Source organism: Rhamphochromis sp. 'chilingali' (genome assembly GCF_963969265.1).
Source record: "Rhamphochromis sp. 'chilingali' genome assembly, chromosome: 5".
In the NCBI taxonomy this organism is placed as follows: domain Eukaryota; kingdom Metazoa; phylum Chordata; class Actinopteri; order Cichliformes; family Cichlidae; genus Rhamphochromis; species Rhamphochromis sp. 'chilingali'.
In genome coordinates this window covers 16,679,415-16,699,208 of record NC_137932.1, presented here as the reverse complement: position 1 = coordinate 16,699,208, position 19,794 = coordinate 16,679,415, and the positions used below count along the sequence as shown (strand labels likewise).

At 40.9% G+C, this 19,794-nt stretch overlaps 1 protein-coding gene across 4 annotated transcripts in view; it reads right to left on the bottom strand.

Moving 5' to 3' along the window:
• The window catches only part of lama2 (laminin, alpha 2), a 228,061-nt gene that overhangs the window by 28,585 nt on the left and 179,682 nt on the right, over nt 1–19,794 (bottom strand). For all 4 annotated transcript variants that reach the window (XM_080883708.1, XM_080883710.1, XM_080883709.1 and 1 more), the window contains 17 exons: nt 19,467–19,629; nt 13,935–14,013; nt 13,727–13,858; nt 11,308–11,424; nt 10,946–11,109; nt 10,373–10,511; nt 9,411–9,513; nt 9,035–9,151; nt 7,964–8,146; nt 6,892–7,046; nt 6,204–6,347; nt 3,957–4,090; nt 2,954–3,113; nt 2,743–2,867; nt 2,281–2,443; nt 1,710–1,854; nt 1,454–1,592 (listed from right to left, as the gene is read on the bottom strand). In XM_080883708.1, coding sequence (XP_080739834.1) covers nt 1,454–1,592; nt 1,710–1,854; nt 2,281–2,443; nt 2,743–2,867; nt 2,954–3,113; nt 3,957–4,090; nt 6,204–6,347; nt 6,892–7,046; nt 7,964–8,146; nt 9,035–9,151; nt 9,411–9,513; nt 10,373–10,511; nt 10,946–11,109; nt 11,308–11,424; nt 13,727–13,858; nt 13,935–14,013; nt 19,467–19,629 — 2,362 coding nt within the window. The remainder of the gene's footprint in view (nt 1–1,453; nt 1,593–1,709; nt 1,855–2,280; nt 2,444–2,742; nt 2,868–2,953; nt 3,114–3,956; nt 4,091–6,203; nt 6,348–6,891; nt 7,047–7,963; nt 8,147–9,034; nt 9,152–9,410; nt 9,514–10,372; nt 10,512–10,945; nt 11,110–11,307; nt 11,425–13,726; nt 13,859–13,934; nt 14,014–19,466; nt 19,630–19,794) is intronic.

Genomic DNA, 19,794 nt, shown 5'->3' with positions numbered 1-19,794 from the left:
ACTACAGGAGGAATGCTGACCCACATCCACCCATCCACATTAAGGGGACGGCTGTGGAGCGTGTGAGCAGCTTCAAGTTCCTGGGAGTCCACATCTCCGAGGATCTCACCTGGACGACCAACTGCTCCAAGCTGGTCAAGAAGGCTCACCAGCGCCTCTTCTTCTTGAGGACTCTGAGGAAGAACCACATGTCCTCAGACATCCTGGTGAACTTCTATCGCTGCACCATCGAGAGCATCCTGACCAACTGTATAACAGTCTGGTACGGGAACTGCTCTGCCTCGGACCGGAAGGCGTTGCAGAGGGTCGTGAAAACTGCCCAGCGCATCGCCGGAGCACCACTTCCTGCCATAAAAGACATCTACAGGAAGCGGTGTCTGAAAAGGGCTGGGAAAATCATCAAAGACCCCAGTCCCCCATCGCATGGACTCTTCACCCTCCTGCCCTCTGGGAGGCGCCACAGGAGCCTCCGGACTAAGACCACCAGGTACCGGAACAGCTTCTTCCCCACAGCTGTCAGACTCCTGAACTCTGCCTCCTGACATCTGACCCACGTTAAACTCATGGACTGAACATACACACACCCACAATGGACAACTGTACCCTCAAACACACAATAATAACATGGAGTGAACCACCACTCACAACCACTAGCACTTTATATAGCCTCTGTAGAAACTATCTACACCCTCACTTATCTTAACTGCACTACTGTATAGCTCTGTGTAAATAATCATTCTGTACATTCGATAATCTTTAATCCTACAACTGTTTACAACTTGCATAGTTCCCATTCTGTATAGCTGTATATCCCAGATTCTGTAAAGTTATTTATTTCATATTCTGTATAGTTTTTCATATTTATATCCTGTTCATATCCTGTACATAGCTTGTACTCACTACAGCCTGTACATACTTATAGTTATAGAATATTCACAACATACTTCATACCGTGTACATTATAACATACCATAATAGACCCATTTCTGTAATATACTCACATATCTATATTATTGCTAATATATATTGTAATATATCTATATCACTAAAGCACTTCTGGATGGATGCAAACTGCATTTCGTTGCCCTGTACCTGTGCATGTGCAATGACAATAAAGTTGAATTCTATTCTATTCTATTCTATTCTATAGCAGATGTGCCCACTACCACACATTTGGACTGATTTGTGACCACTGTTTGGGAGGGATGGTTATATTGTGTATCTGGAATGAATTTTAGGTCTCTACGTCCATCCCATGGGGAATGGGAGCAGTAACAAAGGTGTTGCGTTTATATTTTTGTTGAGTGTATATGAATTAACGCAAATGAAACATTCAAAAATATTAAAGAGCATTTCTGTAAATCAAATGCAAAACAATATGCAGCTCTCACACAGAACATCATGTAAGCTTTTATAAACTGAACCAACGTAAATTACAGCACTTTATGCGTACCTGTAATTTCCAATCGTTGGCAGACCCCCAAAATAGATTTTCTGGTGCTCCTTAAGGTTCAGACCAGTAGCTGACCCCAGAGATGTGGCCACAATCTTTTCCTCGTCACTGCTGTCGACGTCTACTATGGACACCGTGGCTTTGTTAAGAGTTGAAGATACATTATCAGCAACAGAACACGGAGAGATTGTATATGTATACCCTCTAATTTATCTGTTCCATTAATTCACAGCTCAGGTTATATAAGAAGGCTTACATAGTTTCTTGTTCCTCGACATGGTGAGGGATTTCCAGTGGCCATCATTATGGCGCTTAGATGAGTTGGCACTTCCAACTCCAGATCCAAGGTCAAAGTTAACCTTCACTTTACCCTCTGACAGCTCCAGAGACATGAAGTCCTTCTGCAGAGAGCATCAAACAGGGAGAGACTGCTGTGACACTCTGGCGTTTCAAATTCAGTACAAATCAATAACAGCACGAGTCTGAAAAGATAGGATTTAACAACACTGTGTAAAATATACTGCAAAGGGTCCCAATATGGACTAGACTGAAGAAAATGGTTAAAATTATTTTATCAATTAATCAAATCTTGACTGCTCAATAAAACAGCAGATTTTGGACACTATTCTTAATGTCACATAAAGAGAACTGTAATGTTTTCTTTTTAATTTTCATAAGACACAAGCAGTAAGAGCATGACACCTGTTTGATTGTTTGATGTACTTTTTACAGTATTTGTCTAAATAAATTTTAAAAAGCCTCACAACTTACACAATAAACAAAATATCTGTCTCCATCATGGTATTAATACCATATTAAACACATACCATGTCTTCAGCTGCCATATACATGAGCAGAGCATCAGAGGAGAACGTGCGGAACTTGAAAGTGATGGTGGAGACATTTGGGTTCCACCTAGTGGGTCGTCCCACTGCAGCGTAGCCTTCTCCATCCAGTTGAACGGTCCCTTCACCGTGGGAGCGCTGGGGGCTACAAAAAAAGGACCAATTTACAACTGCTTTGTTTCCTGTCCAACTGCCTGAGTTTGAAAGGTCACAAATAATTAAATGCAAAGTAGGCGAGACAATGAGACGCTCACTTGAATATTAGACCAACCAGAATATCTGCAAAAGACAGCTGTTTTTATAAATAAATCCTAGTTCCTGTATAAAATGTTCTTTACATATCTACGATTAGGAATACAACTGGGAGTAATAAAAAGACTACACTATCAATATCAGTAAGGAAGAATAAAATAATTAACTTCTAATTAAATTGTGACTGTATACCTGACGACACATCCCTTACAGTCTCCCTCTCTCTCTCTGTAGTTCCACAGTCCAATAGGTTTACCATCCAGGTAGGTTTCCCCCATGCAGCCTGTGAAAGTATTTGTTCTTACTGTCTCTGCTTTCTAAAAGACAAACAGAAAAAAGATAATCATGAGAAAACACAGCAGGAAGACAGGTTCTTCATGTTTTGAGACAGACAGACAGGCACCTTGACAGAGCCGAATATCCCTCCCACAAACAGGTAGGCGTTCTGGTCTACATCCAAGATGGTGAAGGCCGTGGGCGAGTTGGCACTGGCCGGGGTCGGCATCATACCAGCCATAGAGCCTTCCAGAGGATATACTGATATGGTACCATTCAACCCATTGCTGTATTGAGAGAATGAGAAGAGGGTTTGTTGTCTTTTTGCTTGGCATTCTGTACTGCCTGGAAGAGATTTGTTATGACTGAAGCCATTTGGAATCAGTTTTTATAAACTCTTGGTGCTAAAGAAGAATGATAGAAACAGAGTGTGGAGCCAGTTTTGTTGCAGTGAAAACTCTGAGATGTATGGCAAAATCAGCTGGCCACCTTGGAGTTTAAAGTCAAGATTTCTACATTGTGTAGGGGAACACTTAAGACCGATAGTCTGCGTGATTCCACTGGAAGACACCTTTGGGAAATTTCTCAGATGGAAATACATGGTGCAAATGGGCCATCTCCTTTGTGTGAATTGGCCTGATGTTAGATGGTCTTGCATAAAACATCGCTGCAGCTTTCACAGAGAAAACTAGTTTGTTAGATTACACTGTATCTATGCAATGATGTGCCACAGGCTGACATCCTGCAATCTCTTGATTTCCCAAGTGAAACAGTGCGTTTTCCACAGTAGCATGAATGAGAAGATGTCCTTAGGTAACTGTTGGTTTATTTCTGCAACAACTGTCGGTTACAACTGTTGCTTGTGGTTAGACGGGATGACAGACAAAAAAAAATATAAAGAAATGTAGAAAACTAATTAGCTATATACATCTATACAGACATGTATAGATAAGTACAGTAACTTTCTTTTGTTATACCCCTTTCTTGTGATTGTGTGTGGGTGTACGCATGTTTTCTTATTATTGTCTTCTCAAAACTCCTGAAATGTAAGATGTAACATCAGTTTTTAAACCATACGTGTCAAAGGTACAGCACATTTCTATACACATGAATGAGTGCGCTCTTCTTACCGAGACGCCTCGATCCTGTGCCAGTTTCCATCATGGATGGTGTGATGGGGATATTCGACCCTCCCCACACCTGAACCCACATCCCAAAGGAAATTCACCTTCCCCTTGCGCATCTCCAATGCCAAGAAATCAACCTGAGACAAAGTAGACACATGCTGAATAAACTGCATTGTTGTGATTTATTTTAGGTTAAGGTTACTGTGCTTAGTGCTGATTTATCCGCTTAACAAGATGAATACAGATACTGATTTTATGTAATTGTGGGTAATGCACATGAACAAGTTGACAGTTTATGAAACATTCAAAAATACTTGGAGAAAACTCGAGATATACAGTGTTCAGGGTCACGGTGATTCTGAAGCATACTCCAGGTGTCATAGGGGGAGAGGTAGGGAAAACCATTTATGCTCATATTCATACTTATGGCCAGTTTTCACCTATTCTCCAATTGTTCTAACATGGTAATAGGAAGTCAGAATACCCAGAAGGAACCCTGACAGTGACAGGGAGAATATGCAAACCTCACACAGGAAGGCCCCAGCAAATTGGTGGATTCAAACCCACGACCCTCCTGCTTTGAGGTGACACTGCTAACCACTTTGTTTTTTTTAAACACCTTTGTGAATGTGGAATCATTTATCTACTAGAATTCTGCAAATAACAACGTAATGTGCAGTGGTAATATTTATACTGGTTTTTGTTTAGAAATGGACAACCAACAATCATGCTTTAGCTCCTTAGCAAGCTGGGATCTGTGGTGAAGCCAATAAAGGTACCCATGTTAAAATGATTTACAAGAGAAATAACATGTAAGCTATATACAGGCTTGAAGTTATGCATGGTAAGACCACAGTATGCCGGTGAAATTGAAACTTGTTTCGACCACAAAATAGCTGCATGTGGAGCAAGCAGCTACAGAGTTAAACTATGAGCAACTGAAGCAACTACCTACATAACGTTGTTGGAAATGTCCTAGCATAGAGTGACCTATGAAACCAGAGCCTATAATGTCCATTAGTGGCAAACTGTAAGGTAAAAAGTGATGGGCAGTGGCTTTACTTTTCCCTCGATACAGGTGTCTTTTATACACAGTCTATGCTTTTAAGATGACACAATGCAGGAGTTATGCAGCGGTTTTATGTACTAAAATGTGAATGATTGAACAGTGAAGCACTTTTATACCCAGTTCTTATCTATTCCGGGGCTACAAAAGCTTTCCTTTTCTCCATCTGTCCTTGTAAGTGGATTTTTACTGGATCTTGCTGTATTTTGATTAATGCTCTTATTACATATGTATGAGTATGAAAAAAAAAAAAGTGAACTTTCAGCATATGCTCTCATCTTCATGATGCAGCTGAAGTGCATACCAAGAATTATAATTCATATATTATTATGCGCAATTAGAGATTATCAGGGGGTCACATTTGAAGACACAAATGACACGCATACACAGACACAAAAGTGCTTGCACTAATCTTTCTGGTCTCCCCAGGGTAATGCAGATTATTCATTAGTAGAGATCACAGGGCAGCATCGTTACTATTCAACTAGTATTACACGCTATTAGAAAAATGTAAGAGGCGTGCATGCACACACACAAAATTACTATACAAACTGAATTATTCACCATCAGAAAATAGTAGAGACACACAAACACACACATATGAATGTTCCACACTTTCCAGTCAGATGCAGTGAAGATTTCTCAGGGGAAATCAGGCTAAAGTACATGGCAACATAAACTTGTTGTTAATTGGTGCTGCTCATCAAGATACACACGTGTGTTTACAACCAAACCCACACGTATGCACACCTTGGGAGTAGCATGGTGACTTAAATTAGTGCTATGTTTATAGGGTGCCTGCAAGTATGTGTCAATGTGTATTAGTTATTCACATATTAGACAAGCCACTTTGGGAATACCTGTAAGGTGTGTGAGAGGGCCGGTTTATGGGAAAGAGACAAGTGTGTGTGCTTTTTAATGCAAGACTAATGGTACACGAGAACGCTTCAAGAGAAAAAAAATATGTTATGGTGCTCTACATAGCACCTGAGTGTTAAATTAAATGAGAACAATGCATCGATATGAAACATTTTTTTAAAAAATGAACATTTTCATATTTAAATTGTGACATAAAGACACATTTTTAAGGCAATAGATTTGGTTTTTGTTTAGAAATTAACAACCTGTACAAGTTCAAACTATTTTTGATTTTATGCTCCTGTGTTTTTCTGAGACGTGCTTACATATTTGGCTGATCCCAGGTAGAGTAGCAGGTTGTCAGGTGTGGTGGTTTTGACATGAAGAATGATGGTATTATACCTCCCCTTTCGGATGTCAGGGCGGTAACTACGGAGGCAGTCACCTCCCGAAGACACTGATACTTTGATCTGTAAACAGGAAGAAAGAGTGAAGGAATTAAGAATGTTTCCACAAAAAGGAATCTTCGATTTTAGTTTGAATTTATCCTATATATTGTATAATAACACACAAGTATTTAAAAAAAAAAACATCTGGTATTTGCCTCCAAGTCCAGCTTGGACTGAGAGCAATCAGTCTCAGATAGACTGATATCTAATTTATAAATGCAGGCAGATTATGCCTGAATTATTATGCCATATATAGTCCTGCAACAGAGTTTTAACCAACCGCTGGGCACCGACATGTTTCTAAATAGCTCCCAGGGGTGAGGTGGAAGAAAGTCATCAAAAGAAACCAAGCCTATTAGACCCATGGCTGGGCCTCGTACATGTAAACACATTCAGTCCAACTCTCTCCTGGTCAACCTGTCGAAGTGTTAGCCAGCCACAAATGCTTCTGGAAGTTCAAATAAATCATAATAAATCTTGCACAAGAACATTAAACTACTATAAAACATGTGATCTCCTACAACTATGAGTAGGAGTTGTACATGGCAGTGTGTCAACAACTTACTGAATTAGCTTGTTTCCTGGCCTGGTTAATCAGTTCCTTTATTTGGGAGATGTTGCGCCTCAAATTGTCCTGTAGCTTTTTGATTGGCTGCAGCTTCTCCAACAGCCTGTCAGCTTCGTCCTCCAAATCCTTCACTTTTGCTCCTGCAGCATGAACTGAAGGTAGAGAGAGATCAAATACAACGATACAGAACACTACCATAGTTGTTATCATGATACTATTCGGTACAGTACTGCAGCTGAGAGAAAGAGAAAGCTTGCAGAAGACGAAGCGAAATAATGGTAGATGAGGAAATCACTGGAGGAGGAGAAATGTGGAGGAAGAGACAGAAAGATGGCAAAGCCAGTAAGAGCCAAACAATTAGTGTAACTCAGCATTCAAAGAGAACTGCTTCTAATTTATTTACTTGGAGAAATTGTATCAGCTTAAGATCCAGGAAAGATAAAAATAAAGAGAAGACATAAAAATTAAAAAAAAGAAGTGCTATGCTTTGCAGTGTGCAGAGCTCTCATGCTCATGCCGAATGGAGGCTTTATTAGAAGCAACTATTGTTTACCGTGTAGCTATTAAAGATAATCACAATATTAATGGGTGGTGCTCCAATACTGCTGTCGAAATCAGCCTATGCCGCCATAGGCGATACTGACTGAAGAGCGCGCTGACTCAATACAGTGTGAACTCTGTGATTTATTGTATTTAAGCAAAACAAATATGTGAGATATTGCAATTAAAATATGGTATTGGTGCACCACGTATAATACGTGCTCAAATTAAAGTAAGTGAAATATACATACTGATTGCTGTGGGGGTTGAAAAAAAGAGAAACAGAGAGAAATATATCAAATTTCAATTTTGAATTTACGTAGATCTGAGACAACAACAAGATAAAAGTTTGGAAATGTTCCAGTTGATCATTTTCAACATTTTGTTATTAATTTATCAAATTAGGATGTAAGAGTTGCAAAAATGTTCAAAAGCTCACTCTTTTCAGAGTAAAGAAAGAGTAATTAGTTACTACCTGCCTACTAATATTAGACTATGCATACTAACTACCAAAAGAAAAGCACTTTACTGTTTTTCTCAGGGTCCTGGATCATCTGATTGGCTTCGCTGACAGTCTCCTTCAGATCAGTGTAGTTGCGCTCTAGTCCACCAAGTGGCAGGTTCAAATCTCCAAGACGCTCCAGGACGTCGATGGCTGTGGCGTTAGCATCCGCTGCTACAGCCTTTGTGGCTGCTAGCCTAGCTGCTGTGTCTGTCAAAGGATGAAACATAAAAGATGTGTACTGTAACTGCCATAATTTACATTGATGTTGTGCAAACCCAAATTTTTAAACAAATATATACTTTACTGTTCAGTTTATTTACTATCATTTTTATGTGTTATTAAAGAAATAACAAGATAGCTCTTAGGTCAGATCTGGACTCTGTAAGTTCCACAAAGCAATTAATGGCATTAATTTGGTTTGATTATGGCATCACATTACATACATACGCATGCGCGCACACAGATATATGCTCTCTCAGTTCACGCTGCACAATAATTTTAAATTCATCACTTAGTATCAAGGATTATAGTTCTTAGACATCATGGTAAAAGAAAGTGAAACTTGGATGATTAAATGTGAATCCCTGCTCTGATCATCCTGGACGTGAGAAATCTCCAGAATAAAAACACAGCTTGTTTTGATACAACATTTGCATAGGGCCAGTCTATGAACAGATTTTATTGTTTGAGACTGAAACTATAAAAGTATCACGCTAAATATTTGCTCTAAGCAGACGGTGACATCACACTAGGGAAATCCTGTAAAAATCTCTTTATTATTCATATTCATTTATTTTTAAGGCAAATGTTTCCATGTTGAACTGTTACTATTGCTACATTTGAGAGCTGTCTTTGTGTCGATCCAAACACAAACATGTGTAACACTTCAGTTCAGTAACTTTGCTATCGCCGCAGTGCATTTCCGAGTGCGTATCTGTGAGTACTGACATGTGTCAAGTTGAGTTTACCCGAGCAACTGACCTCTATCCACACACTGATATTGATCCACTCTGTCTTTATCTTTCGCCCACACTTGTGTGCATGCACAGCCCCCCCCCCCCACACACACACACACACACAATGATGCAATCATACCGTTGGGGATGGCGTTGAGCGTTGCCATGGTTCCATTGACAGCTTTCAGCAGGTCTTTGGTTTTGTCTTTCGCTGCTTTAACTCTGCCCTTCAGCCCGGCCACACCAGCTGCATTCTCTACACACACACAACACACACAAAGTAAATGATGATGGTGGTTTGATTTGAAGCCAAGGCCGCCTGCTAATGAAATCACTTCCCTCACCTCCCTAATGGGAAAGAGTGACTGAGAAAAAGGCATAGAGAGGCAAATGTAGGACGACAGTGATATCAGATACACTGCTCTAAAATTGGAAGGCTTGTTTATATTGTATAAGGAACCTATTTCTTGCATTATATATAATATACATTCTGGATACACATACACCGACAGTACCTTGGACCTCATTTTGAAGTTGTTTAGCTTGATCCAACAGTACATGACTCTTCTGCAGGGCATCTCGAGCTGCTTCCTTTACTGGGATCTCTGGACCTAAAGCCTGCATACAAGGAGCAACAGTGCAAATTATGTGACTTAAAATGCTCTCAGAATAAAGTATTTTTGGGTTCACACACAAATTTAAAAAAAAATGTAGAGGTGCAGTAATCTGCATACAGAAGTACCGACTGTAAGATCAAAGCATAACTACTTCGCATTGCTAAATGATCCTCTAAGAAAGGGATTCAAATTACTTAACTATTCATCACTTTGTTTCTCCGTGTTCAACCCTTTGAATCATTTTTTCATCCCTTTGCTTTTCACTTTTAGCCCTTTACATATTACTTGCCAAAGGAAAAGAAAAAATTAAGGCGGCGAAAAAAGCAAACGAGCCGCATGAGTCAACAAGAGAAGGGTAAAGTATCAGCAGAATGACGGTCAGACGAATGAACTGGCTCAGAGGAAATTAAAGTGAAAAAGGAGAGAAGAGGAAATACATGGAGAAAAAAAAATCAAAGATGAAGGTGAATGTTTAAAAAAAAAGTAAAAACGTGCAAGGGAAAAAGAAAAAGAAGAAGGAAAAAAAGAAAGGGAATAGGAAACGGGACAAATTAAAAAATAAAAGAAGGAAAAAGGAAGAATTCAGGTGTGAGTCATGATAATGAGAAAGAGAGGGAAGGAAGAAGAGGGACAGAGCTGTGCTTTGATCCCTCAGCCATGACTAATGGAGAGCACAAGCTTACATTACTGTCACTGCATGCGACACACACACAAACACACACACACTATCTTTTGTGCTGAGAGAACACTTTCATGGTCCGGATTGCTAAACTGCTTGTGTTTGGTATCTACAGTAGCTGAATACAGGGCGAGTTACATACAGCATGTGTTTCCATACGTGACAGTGCACGTCCTCTTACCAGTGCCAGCGCCTCGCTCGCCCTCTGTTTGGCTGCCTTTGCTTCCTTCTCTGCTGCATCAACATTCGCTTTAATGTTACTGTAGGCATTGAAGGCGGCTGTCGCATTGAAGGAAAGGTTTTTAGCTTCAGCCAAAATACTGTGAAGAGGGGGGGGAGAGGAAGAAATGGACATTGATTTCCTATTCTATTTGTTATACACACTTTGGTAAGCAGTTAAATTAAACTGGAAGTTATAATGAGAATTTCCAGAACTTTTCATGTTTCAACATTTACTGCCATTAGTTGGATTTTGGGTGGACTTGAGCATAATATATTCCAGCTTAACTGAACTGTGAAGCTGAGCGTGCAGTTGATGATGGTATGCTTTTAGCGCTTAAGAGTCGATTTGGATATTTAACTTACAGTTACATGAAACTGAATAAAAAGCTGTAACCAGCAAATGTTATTAAAAAAGACAACAACATGAAAGAAAGCAACATGAACCCGTTTTAAAATCACACTCGGCCTGAAGTAAATACTACCTGGGCCTATGTGTGTGCTTTTCTGTACTGTAAAAATATACTCCCTTTACCCATCTAAAATGGCTGCAGAGTTGTTAAGTTGCTTGGCATGTTCCTCTGCATCCTGCACGCGATAAGCCAGGCGACCATCGCTCAAACCATAAGTGAGGTGACTGACTCTGTCATCCAGCCGGCCATGAAGAGCCCCGAGCTCACTCGCCATTTCCTCCAAGTCCTGTGAACAGAGAACAGAGACTCAGATCTACATAAAAGTGACTTTTAATGCTAATAAAACATAACAATAACATTATATGTGCCGAACTGAAATTTGTCTTTCTTGAAGACAAAAGCAATACAACTAACCTGAGGCAGAATATTCTAGAGTGGACAGAGGTTTAAAGTGTTACAGAGCACGAAAGGTTTATTTCTGTACCTCGATCTCTTTGTTGACGTTGTCAGAAAGCTGGTTCGCTTCACCCAGTAGACGTTCTCCTTCTCTAAGAACCTTCTGTGCTTCCTGTTTCACTCCGCTGACTGCAGATCGCTTCCTCTGCATTAAAAGAAAACAGGACCAGATTCAGATGGTGGGGTCAGGAGTTGGTGGTAAAAACATGAAAGCATGGATCCATCTGGCCTTACACCACTGGTTGAGGCTGGTGGTGGTGGTGTAATGTGTGGGGGGGTATGTTGTAGGCACACTTTGAGCCTCTTAGTACCAACCGAGCATCATTCAAACAGTACAGCCTCCCCAAATATTGTTGCAGGTCAAGTCCATCTCTTTACCCCAGTGTAGCCACATTCTGATGGCTGCTTCCAGTTGGATAATGTGCTATGTCGCAAAACCCAAATCATCTCAGACTGGTTTCATCACAATGAGCTTAATGACCTCCACAGTCAGCAGATCTCAATCCAACAGAGAACCTCTGCGATGTGGTGGACTAGGAGATTTATATCATGGATGTGCAGCTGGCAAGTCTGCAGTAGCTGTGTGATGCCATCGGGTTGATATGGACCAAAATCTCTAAGCAGTGTTTCTGGGTCGAATCTGTGCCACAAAGAATTAAGACAGTTCTGAGGGCAAAAGGGGTAGTGAGCCGTAACTAGTGTTAAGATTCAAAATTGAGGAAGGAGAGTACACACCACCCATGGTTCCAAAAGGTCTTGGTCAAACAATGATTTTAATGAACACACATGTGGGAAGACACTCTGTACGCAGACAGCCAGTAGTCCTCGACTTAATCAAAGCATGAACAGATATTTTATAGCATCAGGGTTTGATTTACTGACGCCCCTTCATGCGTCACAGATACATTTTATACATAGATCAGATCAACATCATCATGACTTTTCACCCAGAAAATCATCTTCTATTTTCATGGCTTGGTACTTTCCGTTCTCTCCTCTAAATAAATCTAACTAATGTGTGTGTATGTGTTGACCTCACATGCTCTTTGTGTCACCTCTTCACCTACTGTCTGTGTCTCGTCTGCTTTCGGTTTCAGTTCTGCAAAAGGCACACTCTGCAAACCTGCAACTTCCTGTCAGCCTGCAACTTAGTCTTTCTGAAAGACGCACACTGTTTCAACATCTGAATGCAATATAAACTCCAGATTATATTATTAATACAATGGTACTGATGACAATTATTTAACAATAGCAGTAAAATAATTTCCCTGCTCCACACTAGCAAGGTGCATTTAATGAAATTGCTGTGAGACTATATTGATTGAGTGTGTCAGAGATAGAAGACTGTATAATCTTTCCTGTAGGATATGTAGGATAATCTATTCAATAAATGTTTGCTATTTTTTTCTGTTAGAGGTTATGCTGCATCTAAGCCCTTCTTGATGATTAATCACATGCAAAAGGCTTCTCAACAAAATAAGATTAAGTGGCATCAATGATTTATAGATGGTGAATTTCAGTCTTTGGGATTATTAAGCATTTTTATTGTTTTTTCAGTTTAGGAGACAGAAACTAAAAGATTTAATTGTCTTATGTCTAAAGTCAGAAATAAAATACACTTAAAACGTTATCGTTACTATCAGACGTTGGGTAACGTGTGGCCTTGTGCCTTTAACTTTGTGACCCAACTTCTTAAAGACTGGAACATGCTTATTGGTATGAGCATAAATTTGTCTCTCTCAAGTGCATGGAAGGGTCCAAAAATGTGCAAACAGTCATTTTGGTGCTCTTTTCTGTAGCTATCCAGGCCACAGTAGAAAGTACAGAGCAAATGGGGAGTAACAAAGACATCACACAGCAGTGTTCATGTAGATGCTTCAGGTTCAGAGTCGGTTTTTATGAAATACTGCTCGCTTCAGCACTTTAGAGTATACGGCAAATACATTGACAAGTAATTGTAATGCCAACAGAAGGGTGTTTTTACAGAATCTACTGTCAATGGTCTAAATGGTCTGTATTTGTATAGCGCTTTACTTGGTCCTAAGGACCCCAAAGCGCTTTAACTATACACAATCATCCACCCATTCACACACTGGTGATGGCAAGCTACAGTGTAGCCACAGCTGCCCTGGGGCGCACTGACAGAGGCGAGGCTGCCGGACACTGGCGCCACCGGCCACCACCAGTAGGCAATGGGTGAAGTGTCTTGCCCAAGGATACAATGACCGAGATTGTCGGAGCCGGGGCTCGAACCGGCAACCTTCCGATTACAAGACGAATGCCCAACTCTTGAGCCACGATCGCCCCATTGTGTGATAGTTAAAGAGGCATAGAGGCTTTGCTTACCACATTATGACAACATTTAACTAACTGACATCTCAAAATATCAGTTATACACAAAACACACAGTTTGGACACGAGGTCACAATGTAAACTCGTGCTTGTACCTCCAGGGCTGTGAGGTTAGCTTGGTTTTGGTAAGCCAGTGAGCCAGCCAGACTTGTCTGTCCCTGGGCAAAGATGAGCAGACCATGGGCATCCCTGAGCTTCTCCTCATGGTCCGAAAGCTTCTCTTTTATCTTAGAAAGAAGATAAGGAGGTGTTAAGCCATTCATTTAGTAAAACTGAAGACAAATAAGTAAAATTAATTGTCACCTCTGCCTTGAGGTCTTCAGTGGCCTGATGCGGTTTACCAAAGAGTCTTTGGACTTTCTGATACAACTCTTCTGCTAAACTGAATGGAAAAAGAGGAGAGAGAGAGAGACTGGATTATTTCCATTAAATCCCACAGTGTTACTGCACAGTGTCATACATGACTTAGTAGAACAGTGGATTAAAGTATCACATGCGAATACTAGAATCCACAGAAGAGACAAGAGGATGGGAGTTACTGCCATGTGTGAAAGACCCTCTGCTAGTCTGAAGACAATAATCACTCCATATGACTGAACACTGAAATGTGGGTCTGAAATTAGCAGCGTTTGTCTATTGACCCCTCAGGCTAAGATAGATTAAATTGCAGCAATGTAAAACATTGCAAATATCACTCTAACATGCGTGTCTGTGTGGGTGAGGGGGTAAAGCAACACGTGGTAATATACACTGCAACAGAATTTGCTATATAGGTAACAGCAATAAATATAACTGGAAGAAAACGAGATTCTAAAAGATAACTAAAACCTAACAACCGAGCCTCATCAGGCTGCCTGTCTGAGAAATACTCCGAGGCATAAATTTTGCATTCAGCTTGCTGCAACAAATATCCAGAGCCAACAATCCAGAGACTTTGTTTAATATAAAAGGAATTTTAAGCTGTCATCAGGCTTTGTTTAAGGGACATTTCATTAAAATTTAATAGTTTTGTTGTGCTGTTCTCATTCTAAGTGCAGTACACACTGAGTATCTAACATGGGATGGATCATTTGCAAATGTATTTATGTATAATGTTTGTGTTTGGCTTTTACAGAACAATCCATTTTCTCTTTTTACAACATCAGGCTCAGCAAGGCTGAGAGTGGGGAGGTGACAATAGTCATTTTCCTCAATGGGAAAGGCAGACTCAGACACTCCATGTGCATTCTAGGCTATGAAATGAAATGAAAATAGCAGTAGAAGCAAGTGAGTGCATGGCTTTCAGGTGAGCGGTGTGGTACCAGGCATCCAGCAAATGAAAGAGCAGAGCACTGATTGCTTAGAGAGCCAGTATACTCCATCAGAAATACTTCATAGGTGTTCAAACAGTCTCTACTGCCACATATTTCCAAAGACAAAATTGGATGGGAGAGTACAATCTCTGAAACTTATGTTGCAACATTCATGGCCGTCGCATACACGGCCAGCTGTATGAAGGTGAGAAAGTTGGCAGAGTGTAAACTTTCTAAAGCCCCTGTTTCAGCCTTTATATGAATTTAGGGGGCTTTTTGCATAACGCAGTGCATCATCATGAATGTTTCCAGAAAAGACTTCTCAAAATGAAAAACTTGAAAAGGAAAACTAGCCAGTGGGCAGCAATGATTGTTTTGCAACAACCGAGACATTGAGCATTTTCAACATGGACATCTTGTCATGTTGAAGACACCTAAAAGTCACCACTTCACATTTTGGGTGGCTTGTAGCAAATATTCTCTTCTTTAGCTGGCTCGGGGCATCAGAGGATGTGTACATAGGGGATAGACTCAAGGGAAAACGTTCACAGAGCACCAATCGTGTGAGCCGGTGTGTACCCGGATGCCCACCCCCAGACACAAAGAACCACCAACGCACCGACACCTGAGGGAGTCCGCCACTGGCAGGGGAAGTGGTGGTGGGTGGAGATAGGCCTCCAAACCTTGGAGGGCCTGAGATGTCCCCAGAGAGGTGGCGTCTGATACCCAACCTGACATATAGACACAGACATACAGGCACACACAGATACAAACATCCATTCCCACCCTCATGCTCTCATATGCACTTACTCCACACTCAACCAACGTGGAGACAGACATAAAGAGACGCTGTACACACGATCACACTCCCCAAGCGTACTCTACAAACCGGGTCTAGGTACCCTTGCCCCTGGAGGGGGGAACTGCACCCAGACCCAGGTGGTGTTACCCTTTTCCCTGCGGTGGGGGGAGGCAGACCGCCCCGACTCCGCAGCAGCAGGGAGGCCCCACACTCCAGACCGCAGTCGGACGGCCAACTCCTCCTCCTAGCCCCCCCGCTCCAGCAGGCCGCAGAGAACGGGGGTGAGAGAAGACTCCAAACCTCCCTCCACCCGCTCATTGTAGTGTTGATGCATGTGTGTTCTAAGGTGCATTTAAAACCCAGGAGGGCTTGGAGCTACCTGCCAGAGAGCAGCAGGTAAGCGCATGGTCCCTCCTGCTAGCCCTCAATGTCTACGTGTATTTAAAATTGAGAGGTGGGCAACGACGCCAGGGGTGAGGTGTACACCCTGATGGTACTTTGGACTCCGTGTATCGTGCCCACCCCCAAGATCCTATATGTATGTGTAATGAGAGTGTGAGTAATGTGAATGTCTAAGTTGTGGGATAAAATTGAGGCAGAGGCAGCCAGAAGGGGACAGAGGGGGGGGGGGGGGGTAGCCTCCTCTGCACCCTGGTGACATACCCCTACTCCATGATGTGAACTTTTAGAAAGCAGAAATACTTTCAAACAGTTTAGTAGCCATATGCTTACCAGTGAGTCCTGTAATGAGTGCAATTTTTAACCTTCAGCATTAAAAAGGACTACAAGGATCTAGTGTCCTCCAGTTAAGAGTACTCAGAGGACAATTTCATATAATTTTAGGGACATATGGAAGGTAATGATTTGATCTGATGACAATTTAATGAACCCTGTGGAGAATAGCAAGAGAAAGTCAAAGTTAAAAAAATATAACGGGCGCATCTAACAATTAATTATTACAACATCATTATATACTAATGCTGCATGTGAATGAAAGTAACATTTGCAGCACACTGCAAAGTTTTTGAACTCTGGCATATCTAGATGAAATATAAACAGTATGCATAATTGTGCCAGCTTTGCTCATTTTAGCACTTGTTTTTTGCTAGCGTTTTCTTTGCTCCCCTCAGGGCTCAGTGAAATAATGCACTGTGAACTGACAGGCAAGTCACTGAATAGCAGTGGCAACTTCTCTTTGTCTCTGTTTTTCCTCATATGTTATCCCATCACAACTCGCTGTCCATCTGTTAGCTGTTCCCCTGTCCCTCTGTGACTTTTCTTCTCACTACCTGTTCTTTGTATGGCTGTGTCTTTCTCCGCTTCTGCCCCCGCGGTGATACTTTTAATTAACTCATCGACCTTGTCAACATTTACTGCTCAAAGGGACAGACAAAGAGAGGGAGCAAAGGAGGGAAGACGGGAACAGATTACTAATTCCATCAAATGCATTGAGAGAGACAGAAAGTGTGGGAACGCAAAGGGGGAAACATCAACAGGGCTTTAGGACACATAGCAATCAGATCTCTGTAAGTGGGAGTGGTTTACATCTGATACCCAATGTCCAAAAAAAGAAAGAAATCAATCACAAAGGAATGATGGGTTTGCTTAATTTAACCTCTACATATTACCTAACAATTTTCCAAATACTCAGTGCAGTGTTGTTTTACAAATGAAGGTGATTTTCTTTTATTCCCGGCATTCACGGAAAGTTCCATAAACAAATAGAATCTAAATGAAACTAGTTTCTAACTCTTGAAAATATCAAGTCTGACATCATTTGCAGTTTACTTTATCAATACACGCGGCAGAATTTTCTTTATTTAAATGGCCAGAAACAAACATAGTGCATTTACAAAGTAATTACCCACAAGTTAAATTTTTTTCAAACTAATTTACCGCAAACCATAAGTAGAAATGTCCACTTTGTGACAATACAAAAGGTGATTTTGCAAAAAGCGAATGTATTTCTTACTTCCTGCCTTCTGCCCAGGCAGCAACCTTGCTAAAATCAAACCGAGTATTTACAAGTGAGAGAAAATCTCTGAAGCATAGTGTTTTGTACACATTGGAACAATGTCCTGGCACCACTCACAATTTCATGAGTAAAAACAGCTCAAAGTAAATGCAAAGTCTTGAACAAGTGAGAGCAAAATAACTGGTAGGTGGAATCCTGGAGTCACATCAAACAAATGTGTTGATTTCTTTCATCTGCATTCTTTTATCTCTTTATTATCACTAAATTTAGAAACATCATGTTTCAAATTGATGCTGAAAAGCGAGTTTGTGAATTAAATAAGCATTCAGAATATTCAAGCTGTACTATTATAATCCAATATTACCAGATTGTTCAGAAAACCCTTCAGTTGATCCAAAATGCTGCAGCAAGATAATATTTCCCAGATGGTGGTGTCTCTCTTTGGCTTCCGGTTAAATCAAGAATTGAATTAAAATCATTCTCCTCACATTTTCGGGGTGGCTGTAGCTCAGGTGGTAGAGCAGGTCATCTACTAATCAGAAAGTTGGTGGTTTGATCCCTGGCTGCTCCAGTCTGCATGCCAAATATCCTTGTGCGAGATACTAACCCCAAGTTGCTCTCCAATGCTTCCATCTGAGTGTGAATGTGTTTGAATGTTAGACAGAAAGCGCTTAAGCACAGAAAAAAGTGCTTGAATGAATGGGTGATGTATAATGTTGTATAAAGCGCTTTAAGTGCTCAAGTAGAGTAAAAGTGCTATATAAGAACCATCCCATTTACTGTAGAAAGTCCGCTCATATCTTCCTCAATCAGGCCTCCTCATATCTTAAAGAGCCAGTAGTACTATATTATCTTAATAGAGCATTTTGTGGTTCATATTGTATTTAAAAGCAGAATGGGAGGCTGAGCCTTCGGCTATCAGGCCCCTCTCCTGTGGAGCTAGCTCCCGGTTTGAATTTGGTAGACAGACTTAAGATTAGACTTTAAACTTTGGCCTTTTGATAAAGCTTAAACTTTTGGCTTTATCACATGACCCTCAGCATCCCTTGGTTATGCTGATATAGGTCCAGGCTGCTGCAGGACTTGTGATGTACTGAGCACTTCATCTCCACTCACCTCAATTTATTCTTTGTGTGTTTACATGGCACTGTTGTGTCTTCTCTCTCCCACATGGACTTTTTCGTCTTGTCTCCCCCTGTTCTCCTTTCTTCATTTCGCTTCACCCCCCCCCCCCCCCCCCAAACATGTCACAGCACGTGGTTGCTTCTATCTGAATCTGCTTCTGCTGGAGGTTTCTTCCTGATAAAAGGCAGTTTTTCCTTCCCACCATCACCCAATGCTTGATCATAGATTTATTTGTCTGGTTGATGTGATTTCCACTGTTACACTAGGTTTTTTTCTTTCCACTATAAAGCACCTAGAGATAACAGTTGTGATTTGAATCTACAAATTTTACAAAAAATAAAATAAAAATAATGAAGACAGCGAGAAAGAGAAACATCAAGCATCCTCAAAAAGTGCCCATAGCATGGATGCTCACTTTTTCTCTTGTACTCAGACATGACTGTTAGCATGTTTTATCTCTGTATATTACCACCTTATGGTTTGCACACACTCCGTTGCATATGTCTAAAACAATGGCTGGTCTGTTTACTTAGTTTTCCTTTTGTGTGTGTGTGTGTGTGTGTGTGTGTGTGTGTGTGTGTGTGTGTGTGGGAGATAGAAAAACATGACCTCTGTACATATGTGTTCATGTGTTTCCATACTTGTTTTCCTCCTCTGCAATAACTTTCTTCCTTCCCAGCTGTTGTTGCCTCATCTCATGCAGCATAGCCTGGATCTCCTCCTTCATCTCGCTCAGGCTTTTTTCTGGAGTTCCACCTCTCCGTGAAAGAGACTGATTCAACTCAGCAGCCTTTGATTCGAGGTCTGGAGACAAAGACACAACGTGAAAGTAGTCTGAATCTAGAACACGGCAGGTGGACAGACTCAATTCATGCAGTCACAGTTTTACAAGCATTTCAGATTCACTGAAATTTCCTCAGGGTTAATAATGAACTTTTATATTTTAAATATATAGGTATTATCAAGTTC